Here is a 21,866-nt window from a genome sequence, read left to right on the forward strand (position 1 = left end):
TTCAGGTTTTACCTAAAAAGATCTGTTGCACAGTAAAAATTTCAATAAGTGGCTTGATATTTATTTTTAGTACATTGTATTCTATTTTTAAACTTAAAAAACGATCACCTGAAAAATCAAGTTTTTTTTATATATGACGTTGAAAGGAGTGAGCGATGTATAAAATATATTATAACTGTCACAGAGAAGAGGCATGTTTTCATAGAAAAGAAATATGGAAGTCTGGGCATACAAAGAGCCTATTTAGTTGTAAGTCTTTATAGTTATAAGCCCGGTGAATGCTTATATGTACTTCCATATTCCATTAGAATAAAAACATGCTTACTGTGTGTTAAGACATTTAATATATAACCGGAATATTTCTTAGAATTATTTCTATTTATTTATAATATATGTATATATATATAGAAAATAAAATTGTGCGACAATATTTTTTTTCAATATTAGGAATGAAAAATTCAACAGAAAATATCAATTTAATTATTATGATTAGTTTGAAACATCTCAAAAATGGCACACTTCACACGTTTTTTAACCTCCATTTTGCAGAATCCTAGGTTTATTCATTACGGTTTGATGGGTCCAAATTTTCTTAACAGTTCTGGTATTTTTTATTGGGGCTGAAAAATATTATATGGTGAGGGATCGAAATTTTGTATTGACAAATTCTCAAATTGATATTCATACATAATACAATATTTTTTCTATCTCTTCTCTACTGCAAGTTTGCATCTTCTACATACAGTAAGATTCCCTACATTTCCTTCTCGGTGTTAAAGAGACCAAGACTAAGAAGTTTCTGAGGTATCTCTACATGAGAGAGTACGGCTATTATCCTTGGCTCTACCCGACCGAGTTTCTCCAGGGTATGCTTGGCTACAATAGTTTAGAGACTAGAAGGAATGTGTATTTGATTACGCATTTTTATTGATTGTTGCGCGGTATGATCAATAATCTTGAAATTATCCGGAACATTGGTCTGTATGTTCCCGATAGTTACCTAAGACAGCGTTGACATAGATTGTTTCACATTCCTATACATAGGACCAACCTGCCGATGGTTATGCCTGTAGGAAGAGCTACCGCTATGTTGAACAATATCACATTGGATATTGATCTGTTCCATGTGTCGGAAGGAGTTTTCTGAAGCAGGATTCTTCTACACCTTTGAGTCTTCTTGCTTACTTTTAATATATACGCCTTGAATATTGTTTGTTATGTATATATTTATTTTTTATTGTTGAATAAATTGAAATAAATTTAATTGAAGACTCAGCTCCTTTTACATGATGAGTTCAGATCAGAGTGCAGTAATACCTGTCATGGATAGTGGCCTGCGTTTGGGCACGCACGGCTTGGTCTTGTTGATGGTGGCGAACACGGCTTGCGACTCCGGCTCCTCCCCGTCCGCCGCCTTGAGACAGCCGAGCGACGCGCTGAGCACGGCCTCCTCGCAGCGAGCCCAGTCCTGCGCGGAGCCCTCCGTACTCACTTGTATGCCCACCACGGCGAAATCTGAATGCCGCAAAGCCGAGTGTCATGCAAGCGCACACAACGGAAAACAACACGATACAATGCGATACGCAAGCCAAACCAATTACACTACGTCTCTATTTGTCGGCCGAATAAACAACGAATTCATTTTATTCTCAATATTATTAATATTTAAAGCATTTACTTGGTGGTTAGTCATTTTTACTTATTTATTTTCTTGTAACATCAATGCTTCCTCCCTAAGCACGAGCAGTACACTCTAATTTTTTTTAATAATATTTATTAGTTGCCTAAGAAAATTCGCCTTGCATATTATGTACAAGGATTTATGGCATATTTAGTTTATATGTCTTAAAAATTATAGTGAATATGTTTAGTTAATAAGAAATTAATAAGTTTCATCTCTAAAAACAATACAATAGATACTTCTTAAACCCTTATCCGCATCCGATGGTGCATGGGGCACTGCATCATATAAACGCAGTTTTATCTTGATCATTAACATAGGAAAGAAAGGTGATTAGCCCTCCGCTTCAGGTACTAGTCCCGTTGAATGAGTGAAAAATGGATTGAATATCTTTGATATAAGCTTGTATCTTCTACCACAACAGCTTGACTAAAATGACCATATTTCAATTACAAATGTCAATATTAGCATGGCTTCTAATTTTGTTATTTTTAAATATTATTATTAAAAAATGTTATTTTTTAGACGGTAATTCCTTGTTGCTAGTATCACTTGAAATAACCAACAAAATAAAAACGGGGTACAATTGATAAATGAATATATCATGTTTACGAAAACAACAAAAAAAACATACATACATGCACCCAGACACCATTTAAAGAAGCATATTTTCAAATATTTGATTAAAAGCCTTATCCGCACCCCAATGGTGCATAGGGCACTGCATTATACAAACACAGTGTTATCTTGATCATTAACACACAAAGGAAAGGTGAGCAGCCCTCCGCTTCAGGTACCAGTCCAGGGTAGTATTAAAAAAATATTAGAGTGAAAAAATCACTTGTATTTATTTGACACCCCTAGGAATCGAACCTGGGACCTCCAGAACGGTAGCCGAGCGTGCTGACCACTACAGAGGTGGACAATTTTTTTTTCAAATATACGACTTTGTAAACTTATACAAACTGATTCCTCTACTTGTTCTAAGCCTTATCTGCACCCAATGGTGCATAGGGCACTGCATAGCGTCAACGCAGTTTTATATTGTATAATATAAAACTAATCAATTTAATCAATAATATTTAATTTTTTTACGCTTTTTTGGGGTCTGGGCGGGATATTTCAATATAAAATTAGTACACATGCGCAACACAAAACTAATTAATACTATCAAAAAAAAATATTATCAGACAGAAAAAAGTTTTTATTGACTAATATTAAAAAAATAATGATAAATTTCTGGTAAATCCACTTATAGCGAGTGACCTTTCAAAAGGTCAATAATATCTAAAAACACTCACTCAATGACAAAAACAAGGTCCAACAAAACAAATTGCATAACTTAAACAACATTTTTAATATGTTCAATTCTTTGTAAAAATGCAAATACCGGACCTATCCTTCCATGGATTAAAATATTTTCATTAACCTTTTAACAGCGTTCACTTTGTTCCTGAGAGACGCCCGTGCGCGGCGGTATTTCGCCGTTTTTTAAATGATTACTTTTATCATGTATTTAGTTAAGAAACGATTTATTTTCTTAAACAAAATCGTTCAATGGGATTCATTGTGCCTTTTTGGTACTCTATAATACACTTGTGTCACATTATTCTTGAAATATATCGTAATATAAACAAATAAGATGGTAACATAAATAAATTAAAGCACGCATCGTGTGTCACTCTTACCCACTGGCGATGCGTAGCGTCGAGAGTGAGACAGATATAGGGTATGATTATGGCGCGAACTAATTACCGACCGCAAGAAAAATCAGGGATCTGTTCTTTTATTTATCCTTGTGATATTACAAATTATTAGTCAGATATTTCAACAGATGTCATAAGGCCAAGGATTGACGTATTATTTTATCCAAAGTTCCAACCATGAAAAAATCCCTCCAAGTTGAACTGAGGTTCGAAACTTGGAGCAAAGTAAAAACACAAACGGTTATGTCAGCCGCGTACAGGGAATGTTTTGTGAAAACACATACGGTTATGCGAGCCGCGTGGATCCGGTTAATTGATTCGGCAGTCACTTTGTGATAAAATCTATCCATTTTCAATTAATGTTTTAATTAATGTTATGATGTTATGTTACGACGAAATCCTCCGGACAGCGTCCACCATTAAACTCCTCACAGCATATTCCAAGCACCCAACTCAACGAGAAATTTCACATTTTGAAATGTCTTCCTTCCACAGTGTGATAATAATATTCCATCAATTGATTTGGCAGTCACTTTGTGGTAAAATCTATCCATTTTTAATTTAAGTTTTACTCAGTAAATACCACTATTTCTTAAAATCTACTGTGACACGTGTTTCGATGCATTTCGCATCATTTTCAAACACCGTATGTGAAGCTAATTCTAAATTTTAGAGTTGGGTCCAAGGGAATATTGAAATCTCGGGCATTTACAGGGTTTACTTGTCATTGGCCGGTTCAGGTGGACACTTTGGACACGTGTAACACAAACCATTCTGCCCGCGGTTGAACGTCTACACTACTTCAACGTATGAAAGTTTTTATATCCCACAAGGATTTAATGAGATGGCAAAATTTAAAATTTGAAAAATGCATCCTTAATAGAAGATATAAGTGGTGATGCCTTCATTCAATTTATCAAACAAATACCCTTTTATATAGTCGAGGAAAAAACCGCCAATAATTGTAACAAAAAATGTCTTGTATTGTAATTGATTGAAAAAAACTTAAATAATTAAGTCACTTCACTGTGATTAAATTGGAGAAATAACAATTGTGGAAATTATTTTTAATGCATTTTTTTTTTTTTTTTGCAAATGCATTTTTAGTATTTTTTTCTCTAAACATCATCTCACTATCACTGTTTCTAACTGCTGATGGAAGAGCATCCTATGCCATCGGACCCGCAACCGCGAAGGCACGCTCGCCAAATTTAGTGCATTATTTGCGAGCTGGTAAGATCGTGATTTACGAAATATGCAAAGTTTAATTTTATGTCAAACTCCATAACGCGAAATGTCAGATAGGAGATATTTGCACAAAGAAATTGAATGTACATTTCAAAGAGATGTAGAGAGTGTAAATTTTAAAGTATAAAAATTACTCCGGTATAAGTGGATGAACCAATGAATAATTATTTATAAAAAATGAACATAGTTTAGTTAATTTTTAACAAGAATACAATACTTAATGAATTAAATAGCTAAGTATGATTTACAAAAACAATAATCAGGGAAGACAAAATGGATTGGACCGTTGATTTTAACCAACCGAGTATTATTTTAACACATTGATATCGGGCAGTTTTTTCATCAACCCCGACCCTAATTAGTATACTAATTAGTGTCGTATACAAATCAAAAGTAACCGCAAACCCATTTATCTGTACAATGTTTTTTGGCGTCTCTCGGGCCCTACCAAAAGTAAGCAAATAGAACGCTGATAAATGTTTTCTGCTCTCTACCAACAGTATGTAAAAGACGTTTTAAGCGTTTCCCGCTAACAATGTGTTAATAAATAACACACCACTCACTCCTTTCAACAACGTCATATATTAAAAATCGTCAATTTTCAGTTGTGCACGTTTTCGAAATTCCCTGAAAATGTACTATATCCCAGCGAAAGTGGCATATTTTTAACTTAATATTTACCCGCTACAGGGCAGAAAGTGTTGTTTTTGCATTTTGAAAAAAAGATATTGTTTAATTATTTTTTTTAAATACACTAAATATTTTTCAAATGGAGAAAAAATACTCAGGTTTTACCTAAAAAGATCTGTTGCGCAGTATTCAATTAGAAAAAGTTCAATTAGTGACTTCGTATTTATTTTTTAAGCATTTTATTATATTTTCAAACTTTAAAAACGATCTTCTGAAAAATCAAGTTTTTTTTATATATGACGTTGTTGAATGGAGTGAGCGACATGGCAAAATACTATCCAAGAAATGAAGAATAATAATTTATTATTGCTATGTTGCTATAGAAGACTAGCCACTGATAATCGAGTATTGAATCAACGGACCTAGTCTAGATGGTTGGACAAAACATCTTCATACTGTCTGCAGTCAACCCCGTGTCCGTCATCGACTCAAACTGAGTAATCGAAGGTTAAACTAACCATTTTTGACAAAGTTATCAGGTAATTATCTTTATTAGTCTAAAAACTTTGGTTCTATTGCCAAATTCTATAGAGTTTATCGTATTTCGTCATTTTTTCATACTCAGTATTGAAGACACTAGCCAAAAAAATCTAATTCCCCATGTATATGGGTCTTATTTCGCAGACCCTAAATGAGAATTTCTAAGCTTAAGTCTACTCTACCAAAAAATGATTCTTATATTTAAAAACGGTTCACTTAGACATACAAAACTAGTAAGACTATGTAATCTTTTTTATTTATTTATCTCAATTTTCCGGCCCAAAAACCTTTAGTGTGACCCTGTGAGTTTCTAAGTTAGTTATTTAACGCCTTTTTATCTTGTATGAAAATTTTTTCAATAAAATAAAATAAAAACTTTGCGTTTACGTTCTAAGTGCGGTGAATTGGGCTTTCGTTTGTACGTAAAATAGTTTTAAAAAAATATTAACACCCTTAAGACGGGAAAGGTATTTCTACCCGTTTGGTCGATTGAGGCTTTAAGGATGGGAAGGGTATTTTTACCTTCTGCGCCGGCCTCATTTCAAAGGCAGAAAAAAATGAATAATTTAATGGTTTTATATGAATATTATGTACCAATCTCTTTGTTAGGTCGAAACTATATATACACGATTTGCTCACTCCTATCAACAACGTCATTTATCAAAAAACTTTATTTTTCAGGAGATCGTTTTCAAAGTTTAAAAATATAATGAAATGTATTAAGAATAAATATCAAGCCACTTTTGAACTTTTTACTGTGCAACAGATCTTTTTAGGTAAAAGCTGAGTATTTTTTGTCCATTTGAAAAATATTTAGTATTTTTTAAAAACAATACATTTTCTTCAAAATGCAAAAACAACACATTCTGCCCTGTAGCGGGTAAATATTAAGTTAAAAATATGCCACTTTTCCTGGGATATAGTACATTTTCTGGGCATTCCGAAAACAAACACAACTGAAAATTGACGATTTTTTATATATGACGTTGTTGAAAGGAGTGAGCGAATTATCAAATCCCATTGTCAGCGGTCCGAAATGTGTTAATAGATCCGTATTATCCATTTGTGATCCCTGTTCTAATGCTTCATTCTGGGCATTTCCCAATAGACAAATCACTACTCAAGCTTACAGCAACATACCAATTTGACTTTAAAAAACACGGCTGTACATACCGTCGCTGTAGTTGGGATGCTGGGAACCATCTTCCAGCTGGCAGGCTCCCTGGCTTCCGTAGCCGCTAGACGACTCCAGAGAGCTCTCACTCGTACTGCTCTCGCAAGCCTTTGCAAAAATAATCACACCGCACAGTCAATATTTAAAAGTAACAATTTCGATCCAAGCACTCAGCGCAGTATCAAATCGATTTAATAATATAAAAATATTGTTGACATCTCAACATAGATGAAGAAGAATACGGAAGTGTGGGCATTAACAGGACTTAAAACTGACATCCCATTATGACATATGGGATTAAAAGCAGAGCAGACACCGTAGTCACAAAAAAATGCGCTAAGAGTGTCAGAAATGAAGACTTTAAGAAGCATATCTGGCAAGAGTCTATGAGATAGAATAAGGAACAACAGGATAAGGGAAATATGCGAGATCGAAGATGTCGTTAGGTGGAGAACGCAAGGAAGGAAACAATGGTATGCGCGTGTGAGGAGAATGGAACCATCCAGACTCCCCCACATTGCATTGTATGGCCAATAAGGTAGACGACTCCCGGGCAGACCACCAAAGAGATGGCTCGACAGGTTGGAATCGACATTACAGGAGGCTAATCCCTCTTAAAAACAGGCCAGGAAGCCTACACCAAGAAGAAAAGAGACGACTGTCATAAGCTTCATCAAGTGATCACTTTACACACATGCAACATTCACCAATTCTATCCATGATTGACAACCACACTGCTAAATTTTTGGAATCCCTAGATATATTGATCAAACCTGTGACACAGTATGGACCGATATGGTCAGCAATGCAAATGTGCTCCAAAGAGCAAGAGCAGGGAGACAGTTGCTGACTGAAATCAAGGTCCGGAAGGTGTCCTATCTGGGGCATGTGCTGAGAGGAGAGAAGTACGAGCTATTGCACCTAATCATAAAAGGCAAAATAGAAGGTCGATGAGGTGTGGGCAGAAGACAGATCTCCTGGCTCCGGAATATACGAGATTGGACCAAGATCAGGACTGTCGAAGCGCTGTTTAGAGCAGCCCAAAACTAGGACAATTCCTCTCATGTGATAGTCGACATCTGGGGACCTGACATGACACAAACAGAAGATTTTAACTATAAATTTATTTAAATTTAGGAGGATCAATCTAAAGAGTTCAATGATGATGAATCACCTTTTCGTGTGCATTTTGCTGAGGAACTCCATCACCTCCATTGCTAGGATGAGCCCTGCTTGCCGCCATACTTGCCAGTTCAAACATATTCACATATGTTGCTTGTGGTGTATCTGTTAACAAATAATTCAATACATATATCAATGCAATGGAAAAATATTTATTAACTCTTACCACTCTGTAGGCCAGACATTCTGGCCCGTATGATTCTAGTAGGCAGCTCCGTGATCCACAATGTCTGGCCCGGCGCAGGTACAACTATAATCACTGATTTTTCTATCACCCGAGTATATTCTACCAAAAAATATTTCAGATATATACAGTTAATCTTAATTAACATGGTCATACAATTGCCAGATAGAGTGTCCCAAAATTAGGAAACTAAAATATTTATTTTAATGGTAGAAAAACGTCACATTTTTTGATCAGAGTAGCTGATCAGTTATGAGAAAGAATGGTCAGAGTGGAAAAGTTTAAAGCTGCTTTCACTAGGAAAATATTAACCGTTTTACTGCTGAGCATTTTTACACATATTTTGCCAAAATTGCGGATGAATTTAAGATGAAAAATAATATTTCAATTAAGTGTGCACAAAATTGTGTACATTTTCATCAAATATTGAGGTATTTTCGTAATTCTTTCAGTCGTGTGTAGGGAACATATCAAAACACTCAAATAAAAGATGGAAAATGGTTGCACAAAAGTATCGGTATCAAGACCGTCTAAAGCAGTAGAATCATCTTCAGAAGCTTCACTTTCCCTACAAATACGCATTCTTCGACTTGTAAACATTGTAAAGAAACATTTTCCAAGTTCCACAGCAGAACAAGTTCCGTAAGTGTCTTCATCATTGCTACTTGACGAATTCGACGTCGTATAAGGAATAAAAAGAAATTACTAATAAAAATTCAAAAATTTATATTATTTTCACCGCGATATACTTTTTTAAAGTTTATATATGATTAATTATTGACGAATTTAAAACAATTTGCGCGCGCACTGCGACACGTGTACACAGGTCGATATCTATAATCAAACTGAGCAATAGTCGATATCCCGACGGTATGCAGTTTTCGCGCAGTAATTAAGCGTCGATATCCGCAGTAAAACAGTTAAAGGTACGAAGGTATACACAACAGATTACTAAAGGAATATTGAAGGTAAGAAGGTGTACTCCACAAATTACTAAGAGAATATTGAAGGTTAGAAAGTGTGCATGTAATATTTAATAATACCCTTTTATGTACTGAATACAATAATGCTGCTGGTTTACCTTTCGTAAGATGCGGTGGCAGAGATGAGGGCTTCACCATCTTGTGTTCCGGAAGAGATCCCATCGATCCTTGGGGACCTTTTGCCGGAATTACTGGTCTTTCCAGGGACGAGCAACGCTGCAATACAACAAAAGAATTACATATATAGTGAAATGAAACACACTACATATTTAGTTTTTGGTTACTGTGGGTTGTGACCCTTGAAAAAATGCACTAAGAGTGTCAGAAACGAAGACTCAAAAAAGCATATCTGGCAAGAGTCTACAAGATAGAATAAGGAGCATAGGATAAGAGAAATATGCAAGATCCACCAAGATGTTGTTAGCTGGGGAAGGTAACGAAGGAGACAATGGTATGCGCATGTAGGAGAATGGAACCATGCAAACTCCCCCATATTGCACTGCACCTCCAACCTAATGTAGACTACTCCCAGGCAGACCACCAAAGAGATGGATTGACAGCTAGGAATCAACATCGCAGGAGGCTAATCCCTCTTGAAAACAAGCTACAAGGCCTACACCAAGCAGAAGAATATAAAATACATTACTCCATTGGTCCACCATTTTAATTGTCTTTATTTTTACAATAATCCAGACAAAACCAAGATTCAAATGAGCAGAATTGTGGCTCATGGTTGGCAGGGGAGGTCTGGCGTGGAATCCCGGGTGGACCACCAAAGAGATAGATTGACAGCTGGGAATCAATATCACAGGAGGATAATCCCTCTTAAAAACAGACCACAAGGCCTACACCAAGCAGAAGAAAAAGATAAAATATATTACTCCATTGGTCCACCATATTTTTTTATTTATTTTTTATTTAATATATTTACATTTTTAAGTATAACATAATACATTCTAAACATTTATACTATGGAAAACTTTTATATTTAGATTCGCTCTGTCTCTCTAAAAAAGAGACTGAGTTCTTGTGCTTGGAGAGGGACTTACACTCATGATTTAATAATTATATAATAAATGGTAAAATAGTATTTTTTTGTATATTTTTTCAAGATTTATATGTAATGGGCTTTAATTTTTTCCTTAAGAATTTTTATATCTTCAATTTTTTTCATTTCTTTAGGGAGTTTATTGAAATATTTGATACCCAGATATTTGAAATTTTGTTGAAATTGCTAAGTGTTGCATTTTGGAGTAGAAAAATCATTTGAGAATCTCGAAGATAAACTTTTTTGAATTCAAATAATTGTCACCCTTTAGTATTTGAAAAATTGCTGTTTTTTATAAAATATTTAATTTGTGTTTTTTTGTTTACAATAATCCAGCTAAAACCGAGATCGAAATGGGCAGAATTGCATCTCACCGTTGGCAGGGGAGGTCTGGCGTAGATCTGTCCGGCGGAGCCCCGGCTCGGGGGGCAGCAGGGCGAGGCCGGCTGGGAAGCGCTGCCGGGCAGGGCTGCCTCGGACGCGCCGTGCCCCGAGAAGGTGTGCACGCTCAGCATGGGGCGGGGGTGGCCCTTCTCGTACGCTGCGGGGATCAAACATACACGAGCTATACCCACATTCACCGCTTGACCGTTAGGGTAGGATATTCGATATCCCGCAACTTAATGTTCTTTAAACTCAGGTAACGCCACAGTAACACCATGGCGTAGTTGGGTAACGACAGTGAAACTAGCGTCACGGGTTCCATTCCCGCCAAGTGCAAAATATATGTAATGTATAACTTCTCACTTATATCCGCCTCCGTAGTATAATGGTCAGCACGCTCGGCTACCATTCTGAAGGACCCGGGTTCGATTCCCAGGGGAGGGTCAAATAAATATAAGTGATTTTTTCACTCTAATATTTATTCAATATTACCCTGGACTGGACCTGAAGCGAAGGGCTGATCACCTTTCCTTTGTGTGTAAACGATCAAGATAACACTGTGTTTGTATAATGCAGTGCCCTATGCACTATTGAAATACGGATAAGGGTTTGAATTTTTTTTAAGGAATAACCCTCAAGCCTGTATTAAAGGCTTCTCTGCAGGTAGGATAGTAAGGATAGGGAAGGTTACCCAGATTAATTAAAAATAAATCTTTCTTGAATTTATTTTGCGCTAGGCGTGGTTCGAATATGCGATGCCAGTTTCGCAGTCGAGCGTCTACCCAACTACACCACGGCGCCTGTCAATTCAAGAAAAGTTGTTTTCAATTGGTCTGGGTGTTTGTAATGGATTTTTTACATTTACCTTCCCTATCCTTACTATCCTACCTGCAGACAAGTCTCTAAAAGTAGAGGCTTTGCGGATTATTCCTTTTAAAAAAAAATTGCATTAAAAAAATATTTTTTTCTTCTAAATAAATATACGGTTTTGAAAAGAAAAGAGTTGTTGAAAGGTAAAGAGAGAAAAAAAATTCAGTACATATTCAAAAAAAAATGGGATGAAGGGAGAATTGATGTATGATTCCTTACCAGTAGATATGGTGTGCGGACGCTCACTCATGATGGCAGAGGCTGCTCGTTGGAACTGCATGGTGTCCTCGAGGTGCGGCCAGGTACTGTCCGCTCCCGAACCATTCTGATCCTGCGTCCCGACCGGAGTGCTGCAAGAACTAGCTGCCGATGTCGTATCGGAACCCTGGACACCAATCAATTCATTAACTTACTTAACATGATGCAATTCCATGCAGGCAGAGAATACAACGCCGCACCACTCTGTCTTTGCAAAAAAAATCACTTCTTCTACATTCAGGCATCTCCTCATAAATCTAATTCTTTCCATGTTCGCTCACTGGAGCATATGGCCAACACGAGACGTCTCCAAGTCACTCTGTCACGCGCCATCTCCTTGGCTTCCTTCCAGGTCAGTCTGGCATCTCATATGGTCGTCAGCAGCCTTCCGGGGCGCTGGAATCCTCGGGGTTGGAAGAAGAGACATGAGGGGTTAATACTCTCAGTTGGCATTCTAAGGATATGTCCCAACCATGTCCACGTTCTCCTCTTCAGGAATTCCAGTATGACTAATTCGTGCAAGTCACCACAGGTGACCCTGAGGGATCAAAACTGGGTCTAATGATATGTTTTTTTTTTTTTAAACATGGATGCATTTTCATTTAAATAATTTGTTTTACACAGAAAATAAATCAAGGCTAAAAAAAAAAACATCAACTACACAAGATTGCCCAGACAAAAGCCACTACATAACAGACAAAAACACTATGGTGACATTTCTCCGGCCAGAGCACACGGCATCATCATTGTCCAAATTGCGCCTTCATTCTACAGACTATAAGGCCTATTATCCCTAGATGCTTTTTGAATGGTAACGGTCTTGTACTAAGACCATGAAATAATTCAATTATACACATATCGCTCACTCTTTTCAACAACGTCATATATCAAAAATCAACAATTTCCAGTTGTGCATGTTTTCGGAATGCCCAGAAAATGTACTATATCCCAGCAAAAGAGGCATATTTTTAACTTAATATTTACCCGCTACAGGGCAGAAAATTTGTTTTTGCATTTTGAAGAAAAGGTATTATTTAATTATTTTTTAAATATACTAAATATTTTTTAAATGGAGAAAAAACATTCAGGTTTTATCTAAAAAGATCTGTTGCACAATAAAAAGTTCAATAAGTAGCTTGATATTTATTTTTGATACATTTCATTATATTTTTAAACTTTAAAAACGATCTCCTGAAAAATCGTGTTTTTTGATTTATGACGTTGTTGAAAGGAGTGAGCGATAATTTATTTCAATATTTCCGTTAATAAATTGTCAAATTTAAATGAAACTTGATAACTTCAGAAGGCAATACAATTCAACATGATCGCATAAAATAGGTAACTAGGGTGAGTTCCCATTAAGTTAGTAAGAGGCGATTAAAAATAGATTAGAAAGGAATGAGAATGTTAAATAATAAAAGGTTAGTTTGGGAAGTCGGGCGGGGACAGATGTGTGAACGGGAGGCGGGATGAAAAGAGAAAAAAAATAACCTTATTACGGTACTCAATGAGCTGTGGCAAGTGCAGGGTGTCCTGAGAAGTGAAACCAGAGTCGCGACTTGAGACGCTGCCAAGGCGCGGAGGCTGGCAAAATCACACAACGGCTACGTTACAACACACACTAACTCGTTCGGACGAAGCGATTTGGCCAGCAAGTTTGCAAGTAAAATGTACACAATTTTTCATTTTTTTTTATTTTAGAGTTCCAGTAGCACGGAGCAGAAACAAAACCTTAGTAAAAATCTCTAAAATGCATACTAAAATTCATTTTTAAATAGAGCCTGCGATATGTGCATTGAAATGTTCAATCAAATAGACATCAAAAATATTTCTTTGAAGACGTTTAAGAGAAATATTATTGATATCTATTTGACTATTTGATTATTTTATTAATTAATGTAAGTTATAATATTATATAGTTAAACTTACGAACGAACTTTTTAGATTAGGTACTTTTAAGTGAAAACGTATAATTGTGATTTAAATTTTTTTTTTATTTTTTATTAATATTCTATTGGTTTTCCAATAAATAAACTCCATAAATGTTTTCGAACGTTGACTATTTTAAGGTCAACACTTCAATATTATTTATTACATCGGATGCTGGATTATTCACCCTACGGATGATATGTCAATATTATAGGTGTCTCAAATTGGTAGGAAATATCTATCGATCATTTCGTATGAAAGAAGATGGAAATCTAAGCATCCCAGGGCTTATGGTCTGGCATTTGGCTGACTTAAACGAGCGAGCTTAAATAAATAGTTTGCAAATTTCTCAACTGGTGGCGCCACAATCAGCTACACACGCAAACCTATCGAAAATTACCAGCACATGGAAGGTAATCGAGACCGTTGCATATATACAGGTTTCAAAAATTAATCCAAAGGCAGAATGGCATTACACAAGTGTATAAAAGAAACTCTTAAGCCAGCTAAATGCCAGGTCGTAAGCCCTGAGATGCTCAGAATTCCATCTTCTTTCATATTAAAAGAACGACAGATGTTTCAAATCAAGTAGACACATTATAATATCCTCAGAAATGTCTCTAGAGTAGTGATTAACAATTCATTCATATAATGGATCGCAAAATAGTGTTCAAATTTTGATACTTGCTCGTAAATCGCTTCACTCGAACCAGGGCTAACACACGATTTGTGATTTTCCAATATAAATAATTTTAAAAGTTGAAACAAACGGCCAATATTTTTCATTTTCAATATTCTGACAGCATTTTTCTGAGTTATTACACCGTTTGTCCTTAGCACGTCTTGCCAATATTTGGAAAGCATTGCAGTGCCTATCGGTATGGCTGACATAGATGCTACAATGTTCAACAAGCTAGGACACAAAATGCCGAACCCTCTTCTAGTGGAACGGAAGGTCTGTTGACGACAGTCAACAGTCCTCTCCTGAGGAATTTTATGTGGTTTCCTCCTAGCAATGAACAAATGCTGAGAAGTTTCTGATTGGCCCACACTAGATTATCCCTCCTGTTCCCAACACAGATTAAAATAATATATTTTTTTAGTTAGAAGAAACAAAAATCCACTTGATGGATCTATAAACCTTGTACATAATAAGCAAGGTAAATAATAAATGCAACTCCCATCTAAAATAAAAAAATTGCTACAGTGTCAACTGAAACCTTGACAAGATGTGGCATAATAACCCAAAAAAAAGATATCAGAAAAACGCTATTGCTCCGTGTAAAATAAACTTATTAAAACTACATAGTTTCCATATTTGACAAAGTAACAATTTATATGGAAATTGATTCAATTTGTCTTCAAGGTGCATATGACATTTTTGATAATTGCAACACTGTGGAAAGAGACTATGTATTTAATTAAATTGAATTTAATACTTCATCGGAAAATCACAATACCAAAAATACAACATCTATACATAAAATCAAATGTGCTACATGTATATTGAAGTATATAATACAAAAATAAACTAATAATAAGTGGGTAGGTTTCGAAAAAGAGGAGACAATTTTTTCAAATGTTCAAGCCCGTCAAACAATTATACCACTCGCGCTTTAGGTGCACAATTAAATCAGTTTTAATGTTCACGACACTTCGAGTGTGTCCAAATCCTTGTTCACAAATGTGGATTTAGCGCATAGGAGTTATTCTTACATTTTGACATCTCAACATAGATGAAGAAGAGTAAGTGGAATCCTAATTGGAGAAACCCACATAAGTCAACAAGGATTCGAACAAACCCAAATAGTTGAGATAAAATAATTGCTGAAATTTTAAGCTTCTTAAAAATTGAAAATCATATGTAAAATAATTCAGTACTGGAATCATGCAGTCCAATTAGTTTCTTTTACACAGTTTCAAAAATTATTCATTCATTCAAACCCTTATCCGCACCCCAATGGTGCATAGGGCACTGCATCATACAAACGCATTGTTATCTTGATCGTTAACACATTAAGGAAAGGTGATCAGCCCTCCGCTACAGGTCTAGGGTAATATGGAATAAATATTAGAGTGAAAAAATAACTTATATTTATTTGACGCCCCTGGGAATCGAGCCCGGGACATCCAGAACGGTAGCCAAGCGTGCTGACCATTACGCTACGGAGGCATAGATTAACCACAAATAAATCAATATGCAAAGCGTTTCAAAAGTGGACAAAAGCTTGAATAATAAAAGCGAACGAAACATCTTATCCATTTTGTTTGGATGATATTTGAATTGAATCACGGACCATCTGTAAAAAATTGACTCCTCATACAATTCTATAAATGTACTTAAAATAAAAGAAATAAACTAGCTTAATAAAACTGCTGTGTGAAACGGGAAAGTAAAAGAGTGCATAAAAAGTATGAAAATAGATATACCACCAAAGTATATTTTGATTGAATTTCAGATCTCAAATTGACTGTTACATTGTGTTTTCTTTTTGCCTTCGGTATTTTTAAGAAACCAAATTTTATGTCCGCATCCTTATTGCAGTGGTCAGAGTGTTCGGCTACCATACTGGGGGTTCCGAGCTCAATTCCCAGAGGGGTGAAATTAAAAATGAGTGATTTTTCACTAAAATATTTATTTCATATTGCCCTGGAAGCGGAGGGGTGATCACCCTTCCTTCATGTGTTAACTAACTATCAAGAAAACACTGGTTTCATACGACGTAGTGCCCTATGCACCATCGGGCGCGGATGAGAGTTTAAAAAAAATTGTTAATAAAAAGTTGAAAGCCTTTTAGTCTTCAACATCAAAAGTGGATTAACTTCAATAAATATTAGCTTTTAGATTCTTAAAAAACCCTCATCCGCACCCGATGGTGCATAAGGCACTGCATCATATAAACGTAGTATAATCTTGATCGTTAACACATGAACGAAAGGTGATCACCCCTCCACGTCAGGTACCAGTCCAGGGTAATTGAATGAATATAAGAGGGAAAAAATCACTTATATTTATTTGACCAACCCCCTGGGAATCAAATCCGAGATCTCCAGTACGGTAGCCGAGCGTACTGACCATTATACTACGGAGGCGGGCAAATAAAAAATAGTTTGTAAAAAATGTTGAAAAAAGTTCCATTGAAGGCTTTAAAAAAACATTTTGCATGCAAGGCTGCAAGGCCTTCAATGCTAATATTTTTTTTTAAGTGGATGCTTTGATATATTTAAAATACGGGAATCGGGTTGAAGAAGTCTTCCATCAATGGAAAATTAGCTTTTAGAATGCGTTAACATGAACACATGTCGCTCACTCCTTTCAAGAACGTCATAAATCAAAAATTGTCAATTTTCAGTTGTGCATGTTTTCGGAATACCCAGAAAATGTACTATATTCCAGCAAAAGAGACATCTTTTTAACTTAATATTTACCCGCTACAGGGCAGAAAGTGTTGTTTTTGCATTTCGAAGAAAAGGTATTGTCAATTATTTTTTTAAATATACTAAATATTTTTCAATTGAAGAAAAAACCTTCAGGTTTTACCTAAAAAGATCTGTTGCACAGTAAAAAGTTCAATAAGTGGCTTGATATTTATTTTTCAAACATTGTATTATGTGTTTAAACTTCAAAAACGATTATTTTTTGACATCTCATCAAAGATGAAGAGGAATATGGAAGTCTGGGCATTTACGGAGCTGAAGACCGTCATAGGCTGGTTTAAGTGATCACTTTACACACGTGTAACATTCACCAATTCTACCCATTATTGACAACCACACTACTCAAATTCTTGGAAGTTCTATATATATGAACCAATTTAGAAACCTTGTTCTTGAATCACTATCACTGTATTTGGACACACTCAAAATGTTGTATTTAAAAAAGGACCTCCTGAAAAATCAAGTTTTTTTTTTTAATTATGATGTTCTTGAAAGGAGTGAGCGATGTGTAATGCATTAAAAAAGTGGCGGGCCCGCACTGGAAGAGAGAGAGCTGTGGAAGTCCAAGAGGGAGGCGGCGAGTGAGCAGGGAGGGGGGGCAGGGGGTACCTGGGAGTTGCAGCGCCCCGAGTGCTGCGCGGCGGCCGGCGGCGGCAGCGTGGCGGCGGAGCCCGAGCCCGAGGAGGAGCTGGCCAGCGAGGACACGGAGGAGCAGAGCGAGGAGGAGGGCGCGCGCCCCGCCAGCGGCGATGGCGGCGGCGACCACTGTGCGTACGCCCCCTGCAGGTCCGAGATCACCTGGACCAAACAAGACACCAAACTATTGCCCCATTCTCAACAAAATTTCGATCCCTCACCATGTAGTATTTTTCAGCACCAATAAAAAATACCAGAAAATTTAGACCCATCAAACCGTAATGAATAAACCTAGGATTCTGCAAAATGGAGGTTAAAAAACGTGTGAAGTGTGCCATTTTTGAGATGTTTCAAACTAATTATAATAATTAAATTGATATTTTCTGTTGAATTTTTAATTCCTAATATTAAAAAAAATATATATATTGTCACATAACTTTATTTTCTATATCGTAGTTATACAGGAGAAAGTGACCGAGTGCATTGTTTTACAAAAACGTGATCATTGACTATTTGATATCTTGCAAGCTTAATATTGCCCTGAAAAAATTTTAAACTTGGAAGTAGTGTATAATATATTGACAAGGTTGAATATTTATTCAGTTGTACATATGGTACTAACGGACATTACAATAATAACCAATAAATCGAAAAAAAGTTCTATTATTTTATTTCAAAATAATTCTAACTAAATTTATTTTTTATTATTTTATCATAAAGTATACAACTTGCAACATATGTTATACATATTGGCTACGGCCCTAAATGAAGAAAAAAAAGGAAGAATGATACATGTTTTATATATTTTTTTTATTTTTTATTTGTATACATTTATTTAAATCACAATTTATACATATTTAGAACTTTTTTTTTTTTGCAGAGTCCCACCAAGCCACCTTGTGTGTCTTGTCGGTGGAGTTCTTTTTTAATACATTTTTTATTGTTTTTAACGATTTTAACCTAATTATAGACACAAAAAAGAGAAAAAAATTATGAATATAAACATTTTACAATTTTCATCAAATTAACTCTAGATCATTTACCCATTCCTTTATTTTGCCTTTGTTCCATGTTTTATTTTGACCTCTAACATCCGTCGGCAACAAATCAAAAATGTTCGGAACGATATATTGCAGTTGATATATATCAAGTTGAGACACCGTTAAAAAAAGTCACATTCTCACATACCTGTTTGCTAGCCGCGGGAAGGGTGTGAGGTTCGGCCGTGTGGCGCATCAGCTGTCCGGCGCCCTCCTGCAAGTGCGACATCTCCGCCAACATGGCTACTTCCGAATCCTAAAGGTCAAATTGGAAAATTCAATAACTACAGAATCCATTCCCATATCCTTAACATAAAATATTTACACCTAACTTCCCGGGTCTTACCCTACCCATATCAAGTTGAACTTTATGTTTGGAAATTTTGGTATGGTCGCTTTCGTAGCTAAGGTGGTTTGGTGTTCCTCCTTGGGTTAAAGAAAGCTTTATTTTTATAATTTCTAACAGTTAAATGATTCAAAATATTGTTTTTGATAAAAAGCACAATCAGTCGGTGCCGTGAGATCTACGTACTTATATCAGCAGGTAATTTTTTTGTCTGGTAGTGACATGTTATTTCTTTCCTTCAAATAAATGTGATATTACCATAAAATGATAGAGAGACAACTGTTTGATCCGATTTCCGGTCTTTCGCTTATCGGACGGCCGCATGCAGTCAACGTCTGACAGCGCATTGGGACAAACGTGGCACATATGACTCGGCTGGCGGCGAGTTGGTACTTGCTGCGAGCTTCGTACTAGGATTTCCATACAAATATGAACCCCCTTTGGATCTGGTGTAATTTTTGGATGAACAGTACAGAAAAGGTTAATAAACAAACATAACTAACCACAACGGGCTTCAACAGAGCGACAAACAAGCAGAATCGGCTTCGTTCTTCCACGAGGGCGGCCCTGACAGCTTTCTTTTCTGCATCTTCTAGAACCTGGCGTCTTTCATTCACGTCCTGTGAACAAAAATTTAATTTTAATAATTTTTTTAATGATGTAACAAAATTGAATGATATTAACATATCGTAGTCGTACAGGAGAAAGTGACCAACTAACGTAACGTAAAATGTTCAGGAGGGCCATTTTAATCACTTTTGCTTGGCAAGAACATAAACATCAATGCAGTTAGTTATTTTTAAGAAGTCAATATATTATACTTCCAAGTTTAAAATCATTTGGGATTTTTTTCGGGGCAATATTAAGCTAGTAAGATATCAAATAGTCAATGATCACGTTTTTGTTAAAAATGCACTTGGTTACTTTCTCCTGTATGACAACGATATTGTTATCGGGACATGTATATTAACATTTTTTCTTAATTGTGCGTAGGAAGCCGGACACATATTCTTCTCCGTCATAGTCCTCACTACTGAGAGTTGTGATCCTTGTGGAAGCAATGATTCTTCTCCAGTAATCCCTTGACTGCGCTGCACTCCAACCACCGAGATGCCTGCTGCTGCCTTAAATTGATTGGTCCATCGTGTGGGGGATCCTCCTCTCCATCTCTTTCCCTCCAGGCTATTCTCATTACTATGCGCAACGTGTCCAAAGAACTGAAGAATGTTGGCCGGAGTCAAGCCATCCGAGTATAACTCCTGACGAATGGACATTTTATTCTGAATCAATCTGTTGGTTATTTGGAGGGACAAGTATATATATGTATACGGGTTTACCACATTACAACTGATGATTCAAGTGATAACTACCAATGGAAACACTCTACACTATGCAGGGTCAGGTAAGCCACATAATCAGACTATCAACAGTATCATAAATATTGAAGCTCCATGGGGGTAGTCCAACTGGCAAATTTCTTCAACATTCAAGCTAAATTGCTCTCTGGGCTATTAAAGTCTGATGTCGGTTGTCTTGCGTGTTGAATTACTGTTTTACACTGCTGGTGCTATTTGTTGCAACAAATTTTGTAAAATAAGGAGATTCTGACCTATCTTAAAAAAATGTGTATGAATCCTGCATACTGCCAGTGAACACACATGCATTCAAGACTAAGGCTCTGATAAAGAGAAATGCAGAGAAGCCCAAATACACACAGCGATCTATGGAAAGATCCAAGCTTGGTTTAAGTCTGATGGATAAAATAAAATATGAAGATACCAGGAAAAGAACCAAAGTAGAGGATATCATGGATCGCGTGGCAAAACTCAAATGGCAATGGGCGGGACATATTGCAAGACAGGACCCCACAAGATGGACCCCGAGAATTTTACGATGGAGACCTTGGGAGAACAAAAGAGGTGTCGGAAGACCCCAAAAGAGATGGTCCGACGACATAGTCGCTGTGGGGGGTAGAAAGTAGAAACTAGCTGCAAGCAGCAACCGACCGGAGGAAATGGAAAGAAGGGGAAGAGGCCTAAATCCAGCAGCGGAGGACAGAGGGCTCACGATGAAGAAGAAGAAGAAGGTGCTATTTGTTAAAGCAATGTTTAAATTTGATTAACTGTGAGAGTGTAATATAAAACTATAAAGTGTTTAGATATATCGAGTCATTGATTCCCAATTGTAAAAAGGTTTGTTCACATACCTGTAGACATGTTTCAACACGCCTTTGTAGATCGTTCCCTTTCCCCTTCTTTGCCTTCTTCTGGAGGCGCAGAGTGTCTGTAGATCTTTTCTTCAATTCGGTTCTCGCTCGTTTGTACTCTACGGAAGAAAAGTTATCATACAATTATCAGATATCGCTCATTCCTTTCAAACAACATATATCAAATATCAAAAAACTTTTTTTTTTTTTTTGACATCTCATCAAAGATGAAGAAGAATATGGAAGTCAGGGCATTTACGGGGCTGATGACCGTTATAGGCTGGTTTAAGTGATCACTCTACACACGTGTAACATTCACCAATTCTACCCATTATTGACAACCACACTACTCAAATTCTTGGAAGTTCTATATATATGAACCA

General features: G+C 36.3%; 1 protein-coding gene across 3 annotated transcripts in view; it reads right to left on the reverse strand.

Annotated features, from left to right (window-relative positions):
• mim (missing-in-metastasis) overlaps nt 1-21,866 on the reverse strand; it is a 193,929-nt gene that overhangs the window by 10,779 nt on the left and 161,284 nt on the right. The window contains exons 6-16 of one of the 3 annotated variants that reach the window (XM_088261873.1): nt 21,484-21,602; nt 19,781-19,897; nt 19,080-19,187; nt 17,865-18,053; nt 13,380-13,472; nt 11,850-12,015; nt 10,751-10,917; nt 9,427-9,544; nt 8,154-8,266; nt 6,979-7,087; nt 1,318-1,515 (exon numbers count right to left, since the gene is read on the reverse strand). In XM_088261873.1, the coding sequence (XP_088117999.1) occupies nt 1,318-1,515; nt 6,979-7,087; nt 8,154-8,266; nt 9,427-9,544; nt 10,751-10,917; nt 11,850-12,015; nt 13,380-13,472; nt 17,865-18,053; nt 19,080-19,187; nt 19,781-19,897; nt 21,484-21,602 (1,497 nt within the window). The remainder of the gene's footprint in view (nt 1-1,317; nt 1,516-6,978; nt 7,088-8,153; nt 8,267-9,426; nt 9,545-10,750; nt 10,918-11,849; nt 12,016-13,379; nt 13,473-17,864; nt 18,054-19,079; nt 19,188-19,780; nt 19,898-21,483; nt 21,603-21,866) is intronic. The other 2 variants (XM_088261874.1, XM_088261875.1) reach the window with 2 other exon arrangements.

The sequence above is a fragment of the Brachycentrus maculatus genome, unplaced genomic scaffold (assembly GCF_059751285.1).
Source record: "Brachycentrus maculatus isolate JH-2025_06_01 unplaced genomic scaffold, ASM5975128v1 h1tg000168l, whole genome shotgun sequence".
Classification (NCBI taxonomy): Eukaryota; Metazoa; Arthropoda; class Insecta; order Trichoptera; family Brachycentridae; genus Brachycentrus; species Brachycentrus maculatus.